At 44.0% G+C, this 16,828-nt stretch overlaps 2 protein-coding genes across 9 annotated transcripts in view; both read left to right on the forward strand.

Moving 5' to 3' along the window:
* CWH43 (cell wall biogenesis 43 C-terminal homolog) overlaps positions 1-5,321 on the forward strand; it is a 29,352-nt gene extending 24,031 nt beyond the window's left edge. For all 6 annotated transcript variants that reach the window (XM_074904777.1, XM_074904776.1, XM_074904780.1 and 3 more), the window contains 4 exons: positions 414-558; positions 1,215-1,276; positions 2,350-2,505; positions 4,011-5,321. In XM_074904777.1, the coding sequence (XP_074760878.1) occupies positions 414-558; positions 1,215-1,276; positions 2,350-2,505; positions 4,011-4,098 (451 nt within the window). In that variant the 3' untranslated portion in view covers positions 4,099-5,321. The remainder of the gene's footprint in view (positions 1-413; positions 559-1,214; positions 1,277-2,349; positions 2,506-4,010) is intronic.
* An 8,797-nt stretch (positions 5,322-14,118) lies between these two features.
* The window catches only part of DCUN1D4 (defective in cullin neddylation 1 domain containing 4), a 47,759-nt gene continuing 45,049 nt past the window's right edge, over positions 14,119-16,828 (forward strand). For all 3 annotated transcript variants that reach the window (XM_074904796.1, XM_074904790.1, XM_074904791.1), the window contains exon 1: positions 14,119-14,231. In XM_074904796.1, coding sequence (XP_074760897.1) covers positions 14,207-14,231 — 25 coding nt within the window. In that variant the 5' untranslated portion in view covers positions 14,119-14,206. The remainder of the gene's footprint in view (positions 14,232-16,828) is intronic.

Consider the following 16,828-nt stretch of genomic DNA (forward strand, 5'->3'; position numbering starts at 1 on the left):
TTTACCAAGATCCGTCCATCATAAAAGTTTTGTTAGCATGTGAGCTCTTTGTTATGCACCATGCTGTGCTAGCACAATTAAATTTCAAGTGCAGGCGGAGGCAAAGCCGCAGATAACCAAAGCATTTATATTCATATTTCCTAGTGATGAGATCAGTATTAAAAACAGAATCGTAATAGAAAAATTTGTGCCTATAATGGTTAGAAAGAGAACCCTAATTACATCTACTGCAACCATGTGGCTTTTATTGAGCGTAGTGATCATTTTGAATCAGTGAGCTTTGTGTAAACTTTCATACTCTCTAATATTGAACAATAAAAGAGGTACCAGATTCATTTGTGGTTTACTACGTTATAGCACAAAGATTCTGAGCTAAAATGTATATATGTTAAAGTATTTTCCATTTTTTTCAGAGAGGACTTGGACAGAAAACTCCAGGCTATAGCTGTTTCAAACTTACTGGAGACTAGCTCTAAGCAAGTTGTATTTCTAGGATACATCACTTCAGCTCCTGGATCCAGAGATTACACTGAATTAATAGAAAATGGAAATGTTCAGGTAATGTGAAAATACTACTTCTTTAGTAGTTAGAGATAATATATATTTGAAACATTCAGCTTAGTATTTCAAATTGGTAACTTAGAAATAGACATATAAGAAAACACATGCAAATTTTCAAACGCAATATTCCGCCACCTCCTGACATATTATAGAGAAGATGGAGTTACACAGTGAAAGAACAAGAGGCAATGGACAGCAGTTACTGCAAGGGAAATGTCAGTTATATAGAAGAAAAAAAAGTAATCACAGTTAGGGTTGTCAAGCATTAGAACAGGGGCCCAGAGAAGTTATGAAACCTGCATCCTAGGAGATACTAAAAAGTTGGCTGCATAAGGCCCTGAACAACCTGTTTGAGGTTACTTTGAGGATGGGGTTGAGAGTTGGGTGACCTCCAGACATCCCTTCCAACCTCTAATTCTGTGATTCTTTTGTTTTAAAACGGTTCTGCAGTTTGGTTTTCTGTCGGGAGATGTCAAAAAGTTGCCTGATCTGTCTAACAGTGGGTTTTTTCTTTCTATCTTATTACAATGTTTTAGGCAAAACGTTTTTCTGCAGCAGGTTTACTCATTGATTCTGTTACTGATTTAAAGCCTACCTGTAAGGAAAGCTTGCTTTATTTGTTTGACTTTTTTTTTTTCCCCTTTCACTCATAGGATATCGACAGTACAGATCATGACAGATGGTGTAGCTATATTATGTATCGTGGAGTAATAAGGTATGTTAAAGTGGATCATTTATTCATAGGTTTTAAATATATAACAATCACTTTTAGACCCTTCTGTAGGTAACTGTGGAAGAGTCTCATATCCCTAAACAATTATGTATGGACAGTTAGATATATGATGAAGTAGTAATGTAAAACTTCAATCTCAGGATGAGTTGATGTATTTCTGAATGTAATTTACAAAGACAGCATTACAGGTTTCATCCTTCTGTGTCAAAAGCCTTCAGATGTAATCTGCTTTGGTAACATAAAAGTACTTTTTTCTAAAGCTCTGGCCTTTTCAACTTCATTCTAAAACGTGAATGCTAAGTAAGCCCTAATTTGTATATGACACACAAGATAGAAATTTTGAACTATGATTGCAGGGTTTGCTGAAGCAAAATGCTGATCTAATCCAGCTAAACTTTATGATGGATTTAGTGGAAAATTTAACTGTGTAAGACCATATTGAAGCACTTTTGTCTGCTGGGACCTATGCACTCCATATCATTTAATACCAAGTTGCTTGTAAATCATTCTCCTGGTGATGTATGTGCCAAAATGGAATTCAGCTTGTTCTGATGAAACTGTGACAACTGTGCAGTGTCCACAGGAGTAAAACCAGTAAATGAAACAGCTGTCTTAAGTAAAGTACTGAGTAAAAAAAAAGCAACAAAAACCCCAACAAAACCACCATTTGCAATCGAATTTTTCTTGTTAGTCATTCTGTTGATGCTTGAGTTCCTTTTTTGAATTTCAAAATCTCTCCAGTGGAAAAGTTGGGGAGCTTATACCAGAATGCACGTTCTAAAACTGTATTTTAAAGACAAGTTTGTAGATCTAGAACTGTGTTGGTTTTTTTTTTTTGTCAAACATGATTTCTCAGTTTTTCTACTTATGATATTATGCTTAATGATGCTTGTGTTTATAACGCACTTTAAGTTTTCTGGAGGTGAGATTCGCAGAAATGGAAAGTTATGTTGATAGGTTAGATAATAACTCTTGGAAAAAAGAGACATGAATTAAGAATGTGGTGAAATTGCCTTGAGTTATTTCTCCAAAATAACCCTTCTTGAATCTGATAGGTTGGGTTATGCCCGCATATCTCATGCTGGTTTAAGTGACTCAGAAGTCCAGATGGCCAAATTTAGGATCCCAGATCACTTGGATAGCTATGTTGACAACGATAGAATTGTCACTGATCCCAGCCAAGTTCCTGAGGACATCCATTTCAATCCCAGGTCAGTGTATCTCATAAGAAATTAAGGGGATGATGTACATGGTATCTTTTACAAGAGAAGGCTACAAACAAAATTGCTCTTAAAGTGGGATGCACTGGTCAATACCAAACTGAACAGAAGATGAGGAGGCAAGAACTTCTGATTTATAATTTATTTTTTTTCTACTGACTTGGCATGTGCCTTGGGAAAATCAGTCTGCTGTGTCACAGCATAAATTGAAGGTAATGCTTATTTCATCCATGTGATTAATTTCTGAGATTGTTTGACAGGGATATTTGCCAAGTGGTTTTGTGATTCATTTTATAGATGATGAGAGATCTCCCATGATTCTCAGCACTTCTGAGGATCAGGGTCTTCATGTACTGTTACTTAGAACACACAATACAATATATATGTTAAATATTCTTTGCATAAGCTTTTTAAAACATACTATATAACTGAAGCAAAAATTAGGGAGAATGCCTGAGGCAGTACGTTACATATGTCAAGAAGAAAAAAGGGCTAGGTTTTTACATTAAAAAGTTATTTATTTCTAGTATGCTGTCATTTTTCCACTGGCCTTGGATAAGGAAGAAAAATATGGAGAAAGATATTTATTCTACACTGAATATCAGTGGAAGGATCACGAAGTTTGAGATAGATGTTGCCACAGAGAGACAATTTCCAACTATGCCATATGTATTACTTCTACCATGCCTAATACAGAATATATTATATATACACCTAACAGTTGAACTTACTCACTTTTAATTTACCAGTCACTGGCTTCCTGTCTAAGCAGGAGTTTGCCCAGTTTTTTCCACATGATGAAACTTGCCTGAAGTTAGCATTCACATTCAGATGTATCTCAGCTGTTTTCAGTGCAGAATATTTTTCTTGTCCGAATTTCTTTTATGTCTGCCTATAAGCAGAAAATGTGTACCCTTTAGGAATAGGTTTAACTTTTTCCAATTAGCGATAGTTCTTTTGAAAGAAAACAGCACTGCTCTGAAATGTTATTTAGCACTGATATTTTGAATAAGTACTACGTTTTAGCTTTGCAAATCTACCATAATAGTCAGTAATCAGAACTTTCAGATTTTAATATGACATGAAAAATTACAATGTTCACCATAATTTTCAAAAGCAAGATGTGCAATATTAACAAGAGGGTTCACTATTTAGGTACTATAGGGGGTTAAATTATATCTTCACTGAAGTCAATAGAAAACTTTAACAAGATAAGTGCACTGCTTACGTTTGTCAGCTGGAGTTCCATTAATAGAGTGCCTATGGCATTAATCCAATCAGTGTAATTAAACGTCTCTTATAATCAAAGAAAGACCTCTACTTAGATAGTGTACATAGATTATGATTTATACGTAAGTAGGGTTGTGGCCTGTTTCTGAAATAAGCTATCTAGAAGATTCAGAAGAAGTGTTGATTATATTGTAGTAAGTGTATGATTTAATTGCATGGGTTAAATCATATTCTAATGGGTTTGCCTTGTTGAATATTTTCCTTAGGTTTGGATCTTATAAAGATGGACATAATTATGAGCATATTCATCATTTTCATATGAGCACTCCTAAATATTTTAAACATAGAAATTAGAACGAGAAAATAACATATCATTGGGAACAACAAGAAAGGTTTGTTGCTTGAAACTGAATTGGCAGCCAAGAAGACTACATTGCTTAAGGACGAGCAACTCCCATGCGGCTTAACGCTGTGTACGTCTGTGTAATAGTTGGTGACTCTTTTCCTTAATGAGTTGTCATTACTGTGAGAGAGGGAAGACACGTGCGTTTTGATAAACTGGTATCTACCTGGACCAGATACCTGCTCTGTGTGTAGCACAGCAAGGGTGGGAACTTGCTTTGGCAGTAACTCCTTCACCTTTTTTGAAGGTATCCTATATTGTGCCGTTTCAGAGTTGAATGGGTCTATCCACCTTTTCTTTAGGGTCCAGCTATGACCCCTTTCCTTTCCTGGGACCTCACTGGAACAATCATGAGCAAGGAATTTCTGCTGACTTCCACACTTTTTTGATGACTGAGGCAAAGCAAAATAATGTGGTCGTGTAGGTAACCTGTTGATATATGCTGCACTTTGTAGTCCTGCTGCTATTGTAATAAAAAGCTTTGCCTTAGGTTTTTCAAAATAGGAATGGGACTGATGTGTTTTTTAACTGGGAGATGTGCAGTTGTGTTTGAAGTGTATGCATTTTTGACTTAGTGAAACAGCATTTAGATCTGCTTCTATTCCACATTTTATTCTTAAATGCGTTTTATTAGAACAATTTACAGCAGACTGATATAACATTGGAGCAAAGGCAGCGACTTTTACAAACTTCTTTTATTAAACAGGACATTAGACACTACAATGCTTTTACAAAGGCAAATACAAAGTAAAGTATCTCTGAATACTTATGAGACGCTTATGTGAACACTGCAGAAGAATTGAAAACAATCATGTTCAACACGACAAGGTTTCTGAGAACGGAGAAAAGTTGCTTGTAATTTTTATTAAGATGAACTGTAATAAAACAAAAAAATGCATTGTACCTTTGCTAGCACTACACTTTAGTGGGACTAAATAGAAGTGGGGCTTTTTTTTCACCTAGGCAGTGAATTACCTATTATGTGACACACATGTAACACAATGTAAAATGTTGTGTTTTCTTGGGGTCTCTTGTCAGTGTCTTCTGTGTTTAACTCCTGATGCTTCAGTATATGTGCAGAGCTTCCCTTAAACAATAAGGACATCTTCAGTGTTGTCCAAAGGAAGTTTCATGCTTGTGAGAAACATGTTAGATGGTTTATTAAAATGACCCTCTCAGCTTGGAAACCACATTTGTGATGTTGGCATTTAGTACTGTCTGTCTTTCCAGTAATGCCTAAAGATACCGTAACTGAAAGGAATGGGACATGTTGCAGGAAAGAGGGTGAGGTTTTTTCTCCCTCTGATTCTTCACCATGTGCTTTTGAGAACTTCTTGAGCATATTCAATTTTATTGTTTCTCTATGTAAGCAAATACAGGATGTATCTTTACCCAGGGTTTCTTGTTCTATGGAGCCAGGTAGCTGCTGCCATCACCAAGCTTGTCACTTTATTCTGGTCACCCATCGTTTTGCTTCCTTCTTTTTAGGACTGTGTTTCTGAGAGTGAAACACTTGACTGATCTTTGTGGACAGAGGATATTTGAAAGGTGCTGGAGGAGTAAACAGCCACCACAACTTCACCTCAGATGGTATCAGAAAGCCTGACTTTGTTAGTTACAATTAACCAGCCACTGTTGCACAAACTGACTTCTCACCTAGAGGTGCTGTGTTTGTCTGTACAAGTCTAAGGAAGTCTAAACAAACATTCCAGTTTAGATATCTTCTAGGTAGGATTTGAAATCCTCTCAACTTGTTCTCTATGTGACTCTCCAGCAGCACAGGATAAATTAGGTTTTGGAGTGATGGGAGTGAGTTTCCTGCACTTTCAGCAGTTTTCTTCTGCAAACATCAGTAGCCCCTGTCTCCTGTCTCTTCTCCCAGTGTGCAGCAGCAACTGGCATTGGCACCAACATTGCACAGCAGCTCTGAGTATCCTCACTTCTTTGCAATGTGCTCTTGTGCTAGCTCTGACACACATTCAGCCACAGGTTTGCCTGGACAAAACATAACATTACCTTGCCACATTGCTTAACATTCTCCACAGGCTAACTCTGCAAATACCTTGTAATGTGAGCAGTTTATTCATGTGAGATGAAGGAAATCATATGGACATAAAAATCTTGAAAATATCTTATTTTTTTAACAATTGAAAAATACCTTCATTCTGTTTTTTAAGAAGTCAGACACCAAAGCAGGACTTGCATAACAGATCAGATTGTGTGTGATCTTTGCGTACTTCAGAGTCTGTGAGCGTACTTGGATGGATTTTCACAGGATTCAGAAATGTTTGCCCCATTAGAAATGTTCATGTAGACTTTGACAAAATCTAAAGTTTGAATATTCTCTTTTTCTGAGTAGCTTGTGTAGTTTAATGTTTGTGGATCCATACATTGTAATTACATTACAAATGTAACGAGTAGCAAGTGTTTCCTGACACTCGCATTATGTTATCCGAATGACTAAGAAAAACGATGACCGTGAACTGTTTGTATACTGCTTCTACTACTGTGGTTATAGTTGGGAAGCTAGAACTGCACTTTATTTGTCCTTGAATCTGCACACCAATCTAATCCCCTGTATCTGACTGTTTTAGAAAAATGTGCAGTACATCTTTCAGTTGCAATCACTATGTTTCAAGCTATGAAAGAAATGTGCTAGAACAGGTCCTGCTGCAGGGGCGTGTGACTAAGCTTGCTGTTTTCTAATCATACTCTCTTCATCTCAGCTTTCATAAGATAGTATGTTATGAAAGAAAAAGTTTGTGGATATCTTCAACTATGCATTCAGAGATAAAAATTATAAAATACACATTATTTTCTAAAGCTTTGAACTTTTGCTGGTGGTAAAAGGTCTAAATTACGTATGTCTGACTTCTAAAAAATTTATATTCTGTTGTATTCCTAATTTCATCCTCTCTAACATTCTGTGCAGGTCAGTTGAAGTTTCTAGGAATATACAGGAAAAGACAGCAGTGCATCAGGAGCCTACCAGTGTGTGACTCAGAATAAGAAAGACTGTAGGTAACATGTAAGAGAGCAACTTCTGAGAGTACTTGTAATGGATTCTTCAGCAGGGTGGAGACCCAAGTCTCCTCTTATATATATTCCTGCTTTGGGACCTTGATTCAGGCATTTCTATGCATACTGCAAGCTTAGCTTCAGGAGCTCCAGTGTTGTCACAGAGCACTCTGAAACCTGGGAGCTGCAGTTCAAACCTCTTAAGCTATGAAGGACCTGAAATTGTTACCTCCCATTTTCAAAAAGGGTGTGGCAGCTGCAAGCTTATTAAACAAAAGTTGGGCACACCCTTTGTTTTTGAACTGATGTTACTGAAACAAGTTGGATGTAATTTAAGCGTGCAGGTGACCAGTTTCCACGTGTCTCACTGAAACAACATCAAAAACGTTCAGAGCCCTCTACTGACAGTGAGGAAGCTTCCTGGTCCCAGACAAAAGTGCCGATTGTTTTGATGCACCTCCAGGGTTCAGGCAGAAATTCTGAGCTGCTCTCGTAGGCTTGGCTGGCTTAGAGCTTCCTAATTAAGAATTAAGCAGGTTGTTTGGGTTTTTTTAAATTTCAGACTGAAGCTGAAAACAAACGATAAATAAAATTTAAGCATTTAAATATGAGTTACCAACAGCCCTGAAACATGTTTTTTCTTATGTATGTAAAATTACATTTGTTTGCAGGGTATTACAAAAGGACCTTTGGGGTCAGAATCCTATGTCTGTGGAGCAAGTGTAACAGAACACCCTTTTTACTTCAACAGGGAGCATAGTATGAGTCCATGAGCTGAATTGTTTAACAAGGAGTGGTTTGAAAGCAGTTACATAATCTGCAGCTGCTACTCTCTGCCACCTGAGGTCCTCTTTTATCCCTGATCAGTACTGTTCTGCTGATACTACAAGAATAATGCACAGTTGAGGTGTTTCCTTCAGGAGCATTACATTAAGCTGTTTGTATTTATTTGGGTATCAGTTACTTTTTCATATCTGCAAATGATTCAGAACTGTGATTCCTGGGCTTCTGGTAAACTATTTCTTCCTTACAATGCTCTGTACTGTGCTTTGTTATTTATCTGCTTTGTGAATGTTCAGCAAATTCTGCTTTCCTAATGTTTTTATTTTCAGCTTCCCCCTCTGACTCGTACCACACGTAATGGCTTGTGATTCTGGTGCCTAAAATTAGCTTTCAAGCTCGTTTCTAAGCAAAGCAAGATGAAGCAAGGTATATGAGAGATGCAGTGGCTTTAGCAATTTGGAGTCTGATACACTTAGGAAACAGAGGGGCTCCTCTTTCTCAAAGGTGGTGCTACACTATGTTTCTGATAGTGAAGAGGATAAAACTAGGTAAATGGCTCCTCTTCCTCATGTCAGACAGTATTTAAGGAGCCATTCAAGAGCTTATGTGTCAGGATTAAAGGGAAGGCAGAGTCAAGAGATGTTGTAGTGCGGGTCTGCTACAGGCCACCCGAGCAGGATGAGGCCCTCTGTAGACAGATAGGAGCAGCCTCACGTTCACAAGCCCCGGTCATCATAGGGGACTTCACCACCCTGATATCTGTTAGAGGGACAACACAGCAGGGCATAAGAAATCCAGAAGGTTCCTGGAATGCATTGATGATAATTTCCTTCTCCAAGTAATAGAGCAGCCAACGAGGGGAGGTGCTATGCTAGACCTTGTTCTCACCAACAAGGAGGGGCTGGTGGGGAATGTGAAGCTCAAGGGCTGCCTTGGCTGCAGTGACCACGAAATGATGGAGGTCAAGATCCTTAGAGCAGTGAGGAGGGCGCACAGCAAGTTTGCTGCCCTGGACTTCAGGAGAGCAGACTTGGGCCTCTCAGGGATCTGCCTGGCAGAGTACCATGAGATAGAGCCCTGGAGGGAAGAGGGGCCCAAGAAAGCTGTTTAATATTCAAGGATCACTTCCTCCAAGCTCATGAGTAATGTATCCTGACGAACAGGAAGTCAGGTAAGACCTCCAGGAGGTCTGCAAGTTGCTCTTGGACAGGGCCAGACAGAAAAAGGAAGCTTACAGAGGGTGGAAGCAAGGACAGACAGCCTGGGAGAGATACAGAGAAACTCCGAATAGCCAGGGATCAGGTTAGGAAGGCCAAAGCCCTGATAGAATTAAATCTGGCCAGGGACATCAAGGGCTGCAAGAAAAACTTCTATAGGTATGTCAGTGATAAAAGGAAGACTAGGGAAAATGTGGGCCCACTCTGGAAGGAAACGGGAGACTTGGTCACCTGGGATTTGGAGAAGGCTGAGGTATTCCTTGACCGTTTTGCCTCAGTCTTCACTGCCAAGTGCTCCAGCCACACCGCCCAAGATGCAGAAGGCAAAGGCAGGGAATGGCAAAATAAAGAACCACCCACTGTAGGAGAAGATCAGGTTCAAGACCTTCTAAGGAACCTGAAGGTGCACAAGTCCACAGGACCTGATGAGATGCACCCGTGGGTCCTGAGGGAACTGGTGGATGAAGTGGTTAAGCCACTATCCATCACAGTTGAGAAGTTGTGGCGGTCTGGTGAAGTTCCTGCTGACTGGAAAGGGGAAACATAACCCCCATTTTTAAGGAGGGGGAAAAAAAGAAGACCCGGGGAACTACAGTCCAGCCAGTATCACCTCTGTGCCCAGCAAGATCATGGAGTGGATTCTCCTGGAAACTATGCTAGGGGACATGGAAAATAAGGAGATGATTGGCGACAGCCAACATGGCTTCACTAAGGGCAAATCGTGCCTGACAAATTTGGTGGCCTTATACAGCAGGCTTACAGAGTTGGGGGACAAGGGAAGATGAGCTGTCGTCATCTACCTGGACTTGTGCAAAGCATCTGACGCTGTCCCGTCCCACGTGACATCCTTGTCTCTAAATTGGAAAGACAAGGATTTGATGGATGGACCACTCAGTGGGCAAGGAGTTGGCTGGATGGTCACACTCAAAGAGTTGTGGTCAGCAGATCGATATCCAAGTGGAGAGCACTGACGAGTGGTGTTCCTCAGGGGCTGGTGTTGGGACTAGTGTTGTTTAACATCTCTGTTGGTGACAAGGACAGTGGGATTGAGTGCACCCTCAGCAGGTTTGCCAATGACACCAAGCTGTGTGGTGTGGCTGACATGCTGGAGGGAAGGGATGTCATCCAGAGGGACCTGAACAGGCTGGAGAGGTGGGCCCGTGTGAACCTCATGAAGTTCCACAAGGCCGAGTGCAAGGTCCTGCCCATGGGTCAGGGCAATCCCCAGCACAAATACAGGCTGAGTGATGAGTGGGTTGAGAGCAGCCCTGAGGAGACAGACTTAGGTGTAATTAATGGATGGAAAACTGACTATGAGCCAGCAATGTGCACTCACAGCCCAGAAAGACAACTACACCATGGGCTGCATCAAGACAAGTGTGACCAGCAGGTCAAGGGAGGTGATTCTCCCCCTCTACTCTGCTCTTGTGAGACCCCACCTGCAGCACTGTGTCCAGCTCTGGGGCCCCCAGCATAAGAAGGACATGGAGCTGCTTGAGCAGGTCCAGAGGAGGCCATGAAGGTGATCAGGGGGCTGCAGCACCTCCCTTTATGAGGATGGGCTGAGGGAGTTGGGGTTGTTCAGCCTGGAGAAGAGAAGGCTCCAGGGAGACCTTACAGCAGCCTTTCAGTACTTAATGGGGGCTACAGGAGAGATGGGGAGGGAATCTTGATCAGGGAGTGTAGTGATAGGACAAGGGGTAATGATTTTAAACTGAAAGAGAGTAGATTTAGATATAAGGAAGAAATTCTTCACTGTGAGGGTGGTGAGACACTGGCACAGGTTGCCCAGAGAAGTTGTGGCTGCCCCCTCCCTGGCAGTGTTCAAGGCCAGGTTGGACGGGACTTTGAGCAACCTGGTCTAGTGGAAGGTGTCCCTGCCCATGGCAGGGGGGGTGGAACTAGAGGCTCTTAAAGGTCTCTTCCAACCCAAACCATTCTATGATTCTGTTTTTCACAGTCTATGGTGTTTTTTTATGTGGTTGCCATTTTAGCTATCAATTAAAAAAAAAGCAACATAAACATAAAAATGCAAACAATGACAGTCTTTCTCCATAAAAAAAAAAAAAAAAGTATGCAGTTTTAACTTTGATCTAGCAGTGTGTAAACCAGCTGATGCATTTCCTACCCCCCTCCAGTTCTTGGTTTAGTATTCCTTTCTTGTGTGTTGATGGGAGCATTTGCAAATATGTGTAGTGATCCAGATAATATTCATCTGGCTGGGAAAACAAACAAACAAATGAACAAAACCAAAAGAAGTGTTAAGGGGTTTTTGGTTGGTTTGGTTTTTTTTTTTGCTTTTGGGGGGCATTGGGGGCAGTCTTGCTCTTTGATCTGCCTTGCTCTCTAGCTGTCCAAATGGTTGCACTGGGACAAAAGAAAGGATGCCAGGAGGGCTAGGATTAAGAGGCTAGTGCTGAAGCTGCTTAAACCATCTCTGTCCTTGAGACAATGCTTGATCAACCATGACCTGATTGGTCTGCTCTATATAAAATGAAGTATTTCTGTGTTCTGTAAACTCAGACTTCAGAAAGAAAAAATAGATGTGACAGTGTAACATCTGCCAGCCTGAAGACTTCCATAGTGGATTACAACAACTAGTGGTAACAAAGGGGATAGTTATACCATCTTGAGGTTGGAATGAAGGTTTGTGTTGTAATGGGCTTTGCTTTGGTGGGGCAACCCTCTTCTGGCTGAAGCATACATTCCCTTGTTTAGCAGCAGAAGCAGAAAACAGTGTCTCTTTTGTGTTACTCTATGGATTTCTTTGCAGATCTATTTTTAAGGGTCAGGGATTATACTTGTGCATTCAACTATTCAAAGATATTTTGAACTTTTGTTTGTCAAACCTACAGTGTTATTTGCTTTATCCTTATGTATAGCTGTAGTTAAGGAAGCTATAGTCTAAGGAAAGATATGTAAAGCCAAGTATTCTCTTTCATTTTAGACTAATATAAATGGGAGAAAAAAGTACTAAGCTTTCTGACTTCAGATACAACCAGATAGGGTTTTTCTGTGCCACCTTTCTCTAGGTCTGTATCAGTTTACAGCTGTGTAAGATATGATGATTTCTTTTTGAATATGTTTTTATTCTGAAGTAGCCGTCTATGTGCTTTTTATGGTCAGTGTGAACAAACAGGCACCCCTGAAGGAATTGTGCTTCTCAATTAGAATTGCAACTCAATGGTGCCACTATTGGGTGTAAGAGTTTGGGATGACATGCACAGATGTGAATGTCTGGCATGTAGAATGTTAGAATTGCTTGAGAAGTGAAACCTAGCTTGTACAGCTTTATATATATTTTAAAGGTGGTAATGTAATATATACAATGGCTAAGGTAAAGAAAAGATGGTGCAGACAGGAAAATATCAGATAGAGGCAGGAAGTTCTACAGAAATAATTTCGAGGGATTTTTGAACAAGTAAGAATTTCAAATAATGGGCTCGTTCATTTCTCTGACGTGGTCTTAGTACATGACTTTTGAAAAGAGAATTCTTTTTCTTATGGACTCCGTCTTCTCTGTAAACCAGGCAGTTGAAAACACAAGATGGTGCTCTGCAAAATAAATCGGCTGCACTTGTACATTCTGAGTGGTTCACTGAATACAAGGCAAGGGTCATAAAAAAACTCCAAATCAGGTGTGTGGTCAGTTAATTTAGGACTGTAGGCTAATGCAAATCTAGCACTTCAATTCTGAGTCCTTGACTTTCTTTTAACTTAACCTCTTAGAGGAAGGTTTTTTTATGGGTAATTTCTGTTTTAATAATCCTCTCTTGTGCAGAGGCGGTGCTGTAGCAGTCTCTTCTCATCTGTTTCAATACGGAGCAGGGCAAGGGAAGACTGTTATCCCTGAAAGGATGCAAGCTGCTGGGCTCACGTGCTAAGCAGCAGTGACCTGCAAGGTGTCTTACTCCCCCGGCTCAGGAACGGGGAGCTCGTTGTACTGCAAGGTGGGGGAAAGGATGGTGGCTTCATGAGCTAGATTCAGGGAGCAGGAACAGTTCCTAGGGGGGAGTAAACCAGTCTTATCAACCTGCAAGGAGCAGCTCTTGGCCCCCCGTGTCTCCCCACTACCCAGCTTGCTGTTGCTGCTGCTGTAACATTGACCTGACACTTCGGTGCGTCCAGCTGGCGTTGGCAGGCTGCCATTTTTCTCCTTCGGGAGATGGGAAAAAACAAAGAAATCTTTCTAAACTAGTCGGCGGTTTGGCTACGCTTAAGTTGGGCTCACGGAGCACAGGGAGGATGTCGTGGTCCAGCATCTTCCTTCCCAAGCGCCAGCTGCCTGCTCCAGCCGCGACGACGCGGCACCAGCTGCCCGGAGACACGCGTGACCAACTGTGCGAGCACCCGTTTACCCGAGTAAGCGGGGCAGGTACGAGGCTTGCGAGCCTTCGGGCGTACAGAGGCCTGGGCTTAACCCGGCAGCGGAGGGTCACGGAGGCGGCCTGGAAGCCGCGGCTGCCTACCGTCCCCTCGGGCCGCGGGCTGCCGTCGGAGCACGCCCAGGGCCGCGACGGGGAGAGCGCGCGGCCGCAGTGCCCCGCGCCGTGTAACGGTCGGCAGGCGGCGGGAGGGAAGGGGCGGGGAGCCGGGCCGGCTGCGGCCAAGGCACCCGCCCGCCGGCGGGCCCGCCCCCTGCCCCGCTTACCCAATCGTATCAGGGTGTGGGCGCGGCCCTTGTCCGCCGTAGCCAATCAGAGCCACGGGTGACACAAAGTGGTGTTCTTTGCACGCGCTTTCAAGGCCAGGAAAAACTGGCAGCGGCAAAGCCCAGTCAGAGTGAAGGGGGGCGGGGTTGGCTCGGCCTTAAGCCCAATGGGAGGTCGGGAGGGGGCGAGGAAGGCGGTGAGGGGCGGGCAAAGGGAGAATGGCAGGAGCCTCTTGCAGTAGGAGAGCAGGACGTACGGCCTCTCGGGGCAGCCCGAGCCAATGGGTGCCGCCGGTGGGCGGGACGGGAGGTGTCCGTGCTTGGGCTCTGTGATTGGGAGAGGGGCAGAGGGAGCCGGGCCGGGCAGGGCAGTGTGTGCGCTGCACGAAAATGCACTCGGATGCCGCCGCTGTCAGTGAGTAGTGGCGGGGCCGGGCCGGGCCGCGCGCTCCCGCCCGCCCACCGGCGGCACCCGGCGCCACCGGCCTGGTCTTTTCGGCCGGCGGGCACTGCCGGCCGGGTGGGGGCGGCTTCTCCGGACCCTCACCGAGGAGGCTCGGCCGAACGCGCAACCGGGGCTCCCGGTGACGGGGCGGGGCGGGGGGAGGTGTCGGGCCTGCGGGTGCAGAACCGGCGGGGAGAGAGGCGGTGTGCGCGCTTGGGGGCGGGGGCCCCGTGGGGACGGCGAGTGCCCCGCGGTCCTCGGCGGCCTCCCCGGGGTGGGGCGCGGGAGGGGCCGGGGTCCGGCGGGGGCGGCCCGTCCGGCGGCGGGGACGAGTAAGGGGAGCAGGCCCGGAGGGGGCCGGGGGCGCTGGGAGGGTGTGACGCAGTTTCCCCGACCCGGCTTGCGAGCGGGTGAGGCCGCGGCCGGCCCTCGTGCGTGGCTGCGAGGGAGCCGGGGCTGCCGAGAGGAGGGCGGGCGCGGGCTGCGGAGCTGCCCGGCGGCCTCGCTACGTGGGAGCGGCGCGTATGTGGGAGAAGGTGGGTGGCGGTTAATTTAGCGGATTCCGCTGGGCCGGTGCAGGAGAAACGGGCTGCGAAGGGGAGTGGGGGCCGCAGGGCATTGTGGGAGGTGGAGTCTGTGCTGCGGCTGCCCCGCGCGGCGGCGCCGCGGGCAGGAAGTGGGGGACTACAACTCCCAGCAGGCCCCGCGGCCCCGCCGCACGCGGCCCCCGCCCCCGCGCCGGCGCACGAGTTGCAGCCCGGTACCCGCGGCCGGCGCGGAGCCCCCGGCCGGGACCGGGACCGGGGCCCGCTGGGCTCCGCCCTCGGGCAAGGCCGCTCGGCTTCAGGGCAGGAGGAGGTGGGGATCACGCCGGCTCCTCTGGAGGAGCGTGGCGAAGGCTTTGTCCCTGCAGCCTAGTTTCTGGCTCCTCTTTCAGAGCAGGCGGGACCGTATGCTGTAGGCAGGTTGTCTGGTGTGGGGGTTTACACACCTGCGTGGCTGTGGGGTAACGGGGGTGCAGGAATAGGCTTCATCCCCGTCCGCTGGAGAGATGCGGCCGTCATCCTGAGCTGTCTCGGCAGAATGATGTTCTCGATTCCTGTGAAATCTCCCGGGAACGTGTTCTTACTGTGCAGGGGGTTGCAGCTTGGAGACGCTTTATTACTGCAGAACTTGCTTATGGGAGAGATAATGAAAATTGAAGCTTTGGTCATACGTTAATGAACGACGGTCTGACTTTTGGACAAAGTCCTGAAAGCAATTATGGAGAGAAATGCTGTATAAGGCCTGGATTTTCTTGAATCCTCCTGTGTTTCTCAAAATGAGAGATTGGACAGGGGCAGCCTTGTAAAGGTTTTAACTCAGAAAGTTACAGAATTTCTTCAGTGGTTCTGGCTTATTTTACCTTTCTGTTTAGGGATCATTATATGTTGGTGGTTAAAGCTGCCACTTAAGCACAAATAACGGTCTCCTGTTTAAATGGAAGGGTAATTATTCTAGAAAATGCCTTCTGTTCAGTGTCTTTTGTCACGTGTCCTGTCCAAAAAAAGGTGCAGGTCTTCATTATACACATGTAAGCTACAGTTACCAATATTCCAGTGCTCTTTCACGTAGGATCTTAAGGCTATGTAGTGTTGTTTTTTGGTTGGGTTTTTTGATTTGTTTCAGTTTTTATATTCTCTGCAGATAACAAGAGTAGTACTGTTTCTCAGCCTTCAGCTGTCACTAGCTTGTCTTTAAAAATGTCCCTTGGAATGATTGAATCTTCCACCTCAATACTTTTTTTTCTTTCTTTTTGCAGTTCGTGGTCTTGTTTATGTGTCATTTTAAACAGGAATGTTTTCTTAAATTACCTAACTGTTATCTGTAACTTCCTAGTACTTTTTTTCCCTCACTGATTTAAACGCTTGAAAGCGTTCGTAGCATATCTTTACACATACAGAAATAGGCTTATGATTGTTTCTTGACTGAACATTTCTTTTGATGTTTCTTTTGATCCTTCTTAGATTCTTACCTGTTCTTACAACATTTATCTGTTAATGAATTTTTGTTCAGTCTCAGTTTTACTTTCTGAGACTGAATATACACCTTTCACATTCTATGAGAAACATTAGCTTTCCTTTTTTTCAGTTTCAAGTGTTTGCTTTAAAGTTTCTTGCAATTCCAATAACTGTAATTGGAGATGTCTTCTCAGTGCAAGGATGTGCCATAAATTAAGTGGGTGAACACTCTTCCTCTCACTCCTTCTCTGTGTTCTTTTGTATCAGGATGAGATTTCATTTGCCTGGTTGGGGTACTTGATCTAAATGTACTTCTGTCAGAGTAGTTTTTGTGCTGACTATAAGTGAATTTTGAACCCTGTATTTTCTTTACTTTTTTCCCCTTACTTTAGAGATATTGAAAACAAAGACCTTGGGCTTTTTCAAAGCATTATTTCCTAGTTTTGTTTGTGTCTTGAAGCAGAAGAGGAAGACTTGCTTAATTCGTCCTGTGCTTGCCAAAAAATTGCACTAGAAAGTACAGTACAACCCATAAAAAGGTACAACTCATATACAATTTAAATATTA

This window comes from Athene noctua, chromosome 4 (genome assembly GCF_965140245.1).
Source record: "Athene noctua chromosome 4, bAthNoc1.hap1.1, whole genome shotgun sequence".
Taxonomy (NCBI): domain Eukaryota; kingdom Metazoa; phylum Chordata; class Aves; order Strigiformes; family Strigidae; genus Athene; species Athene noctua.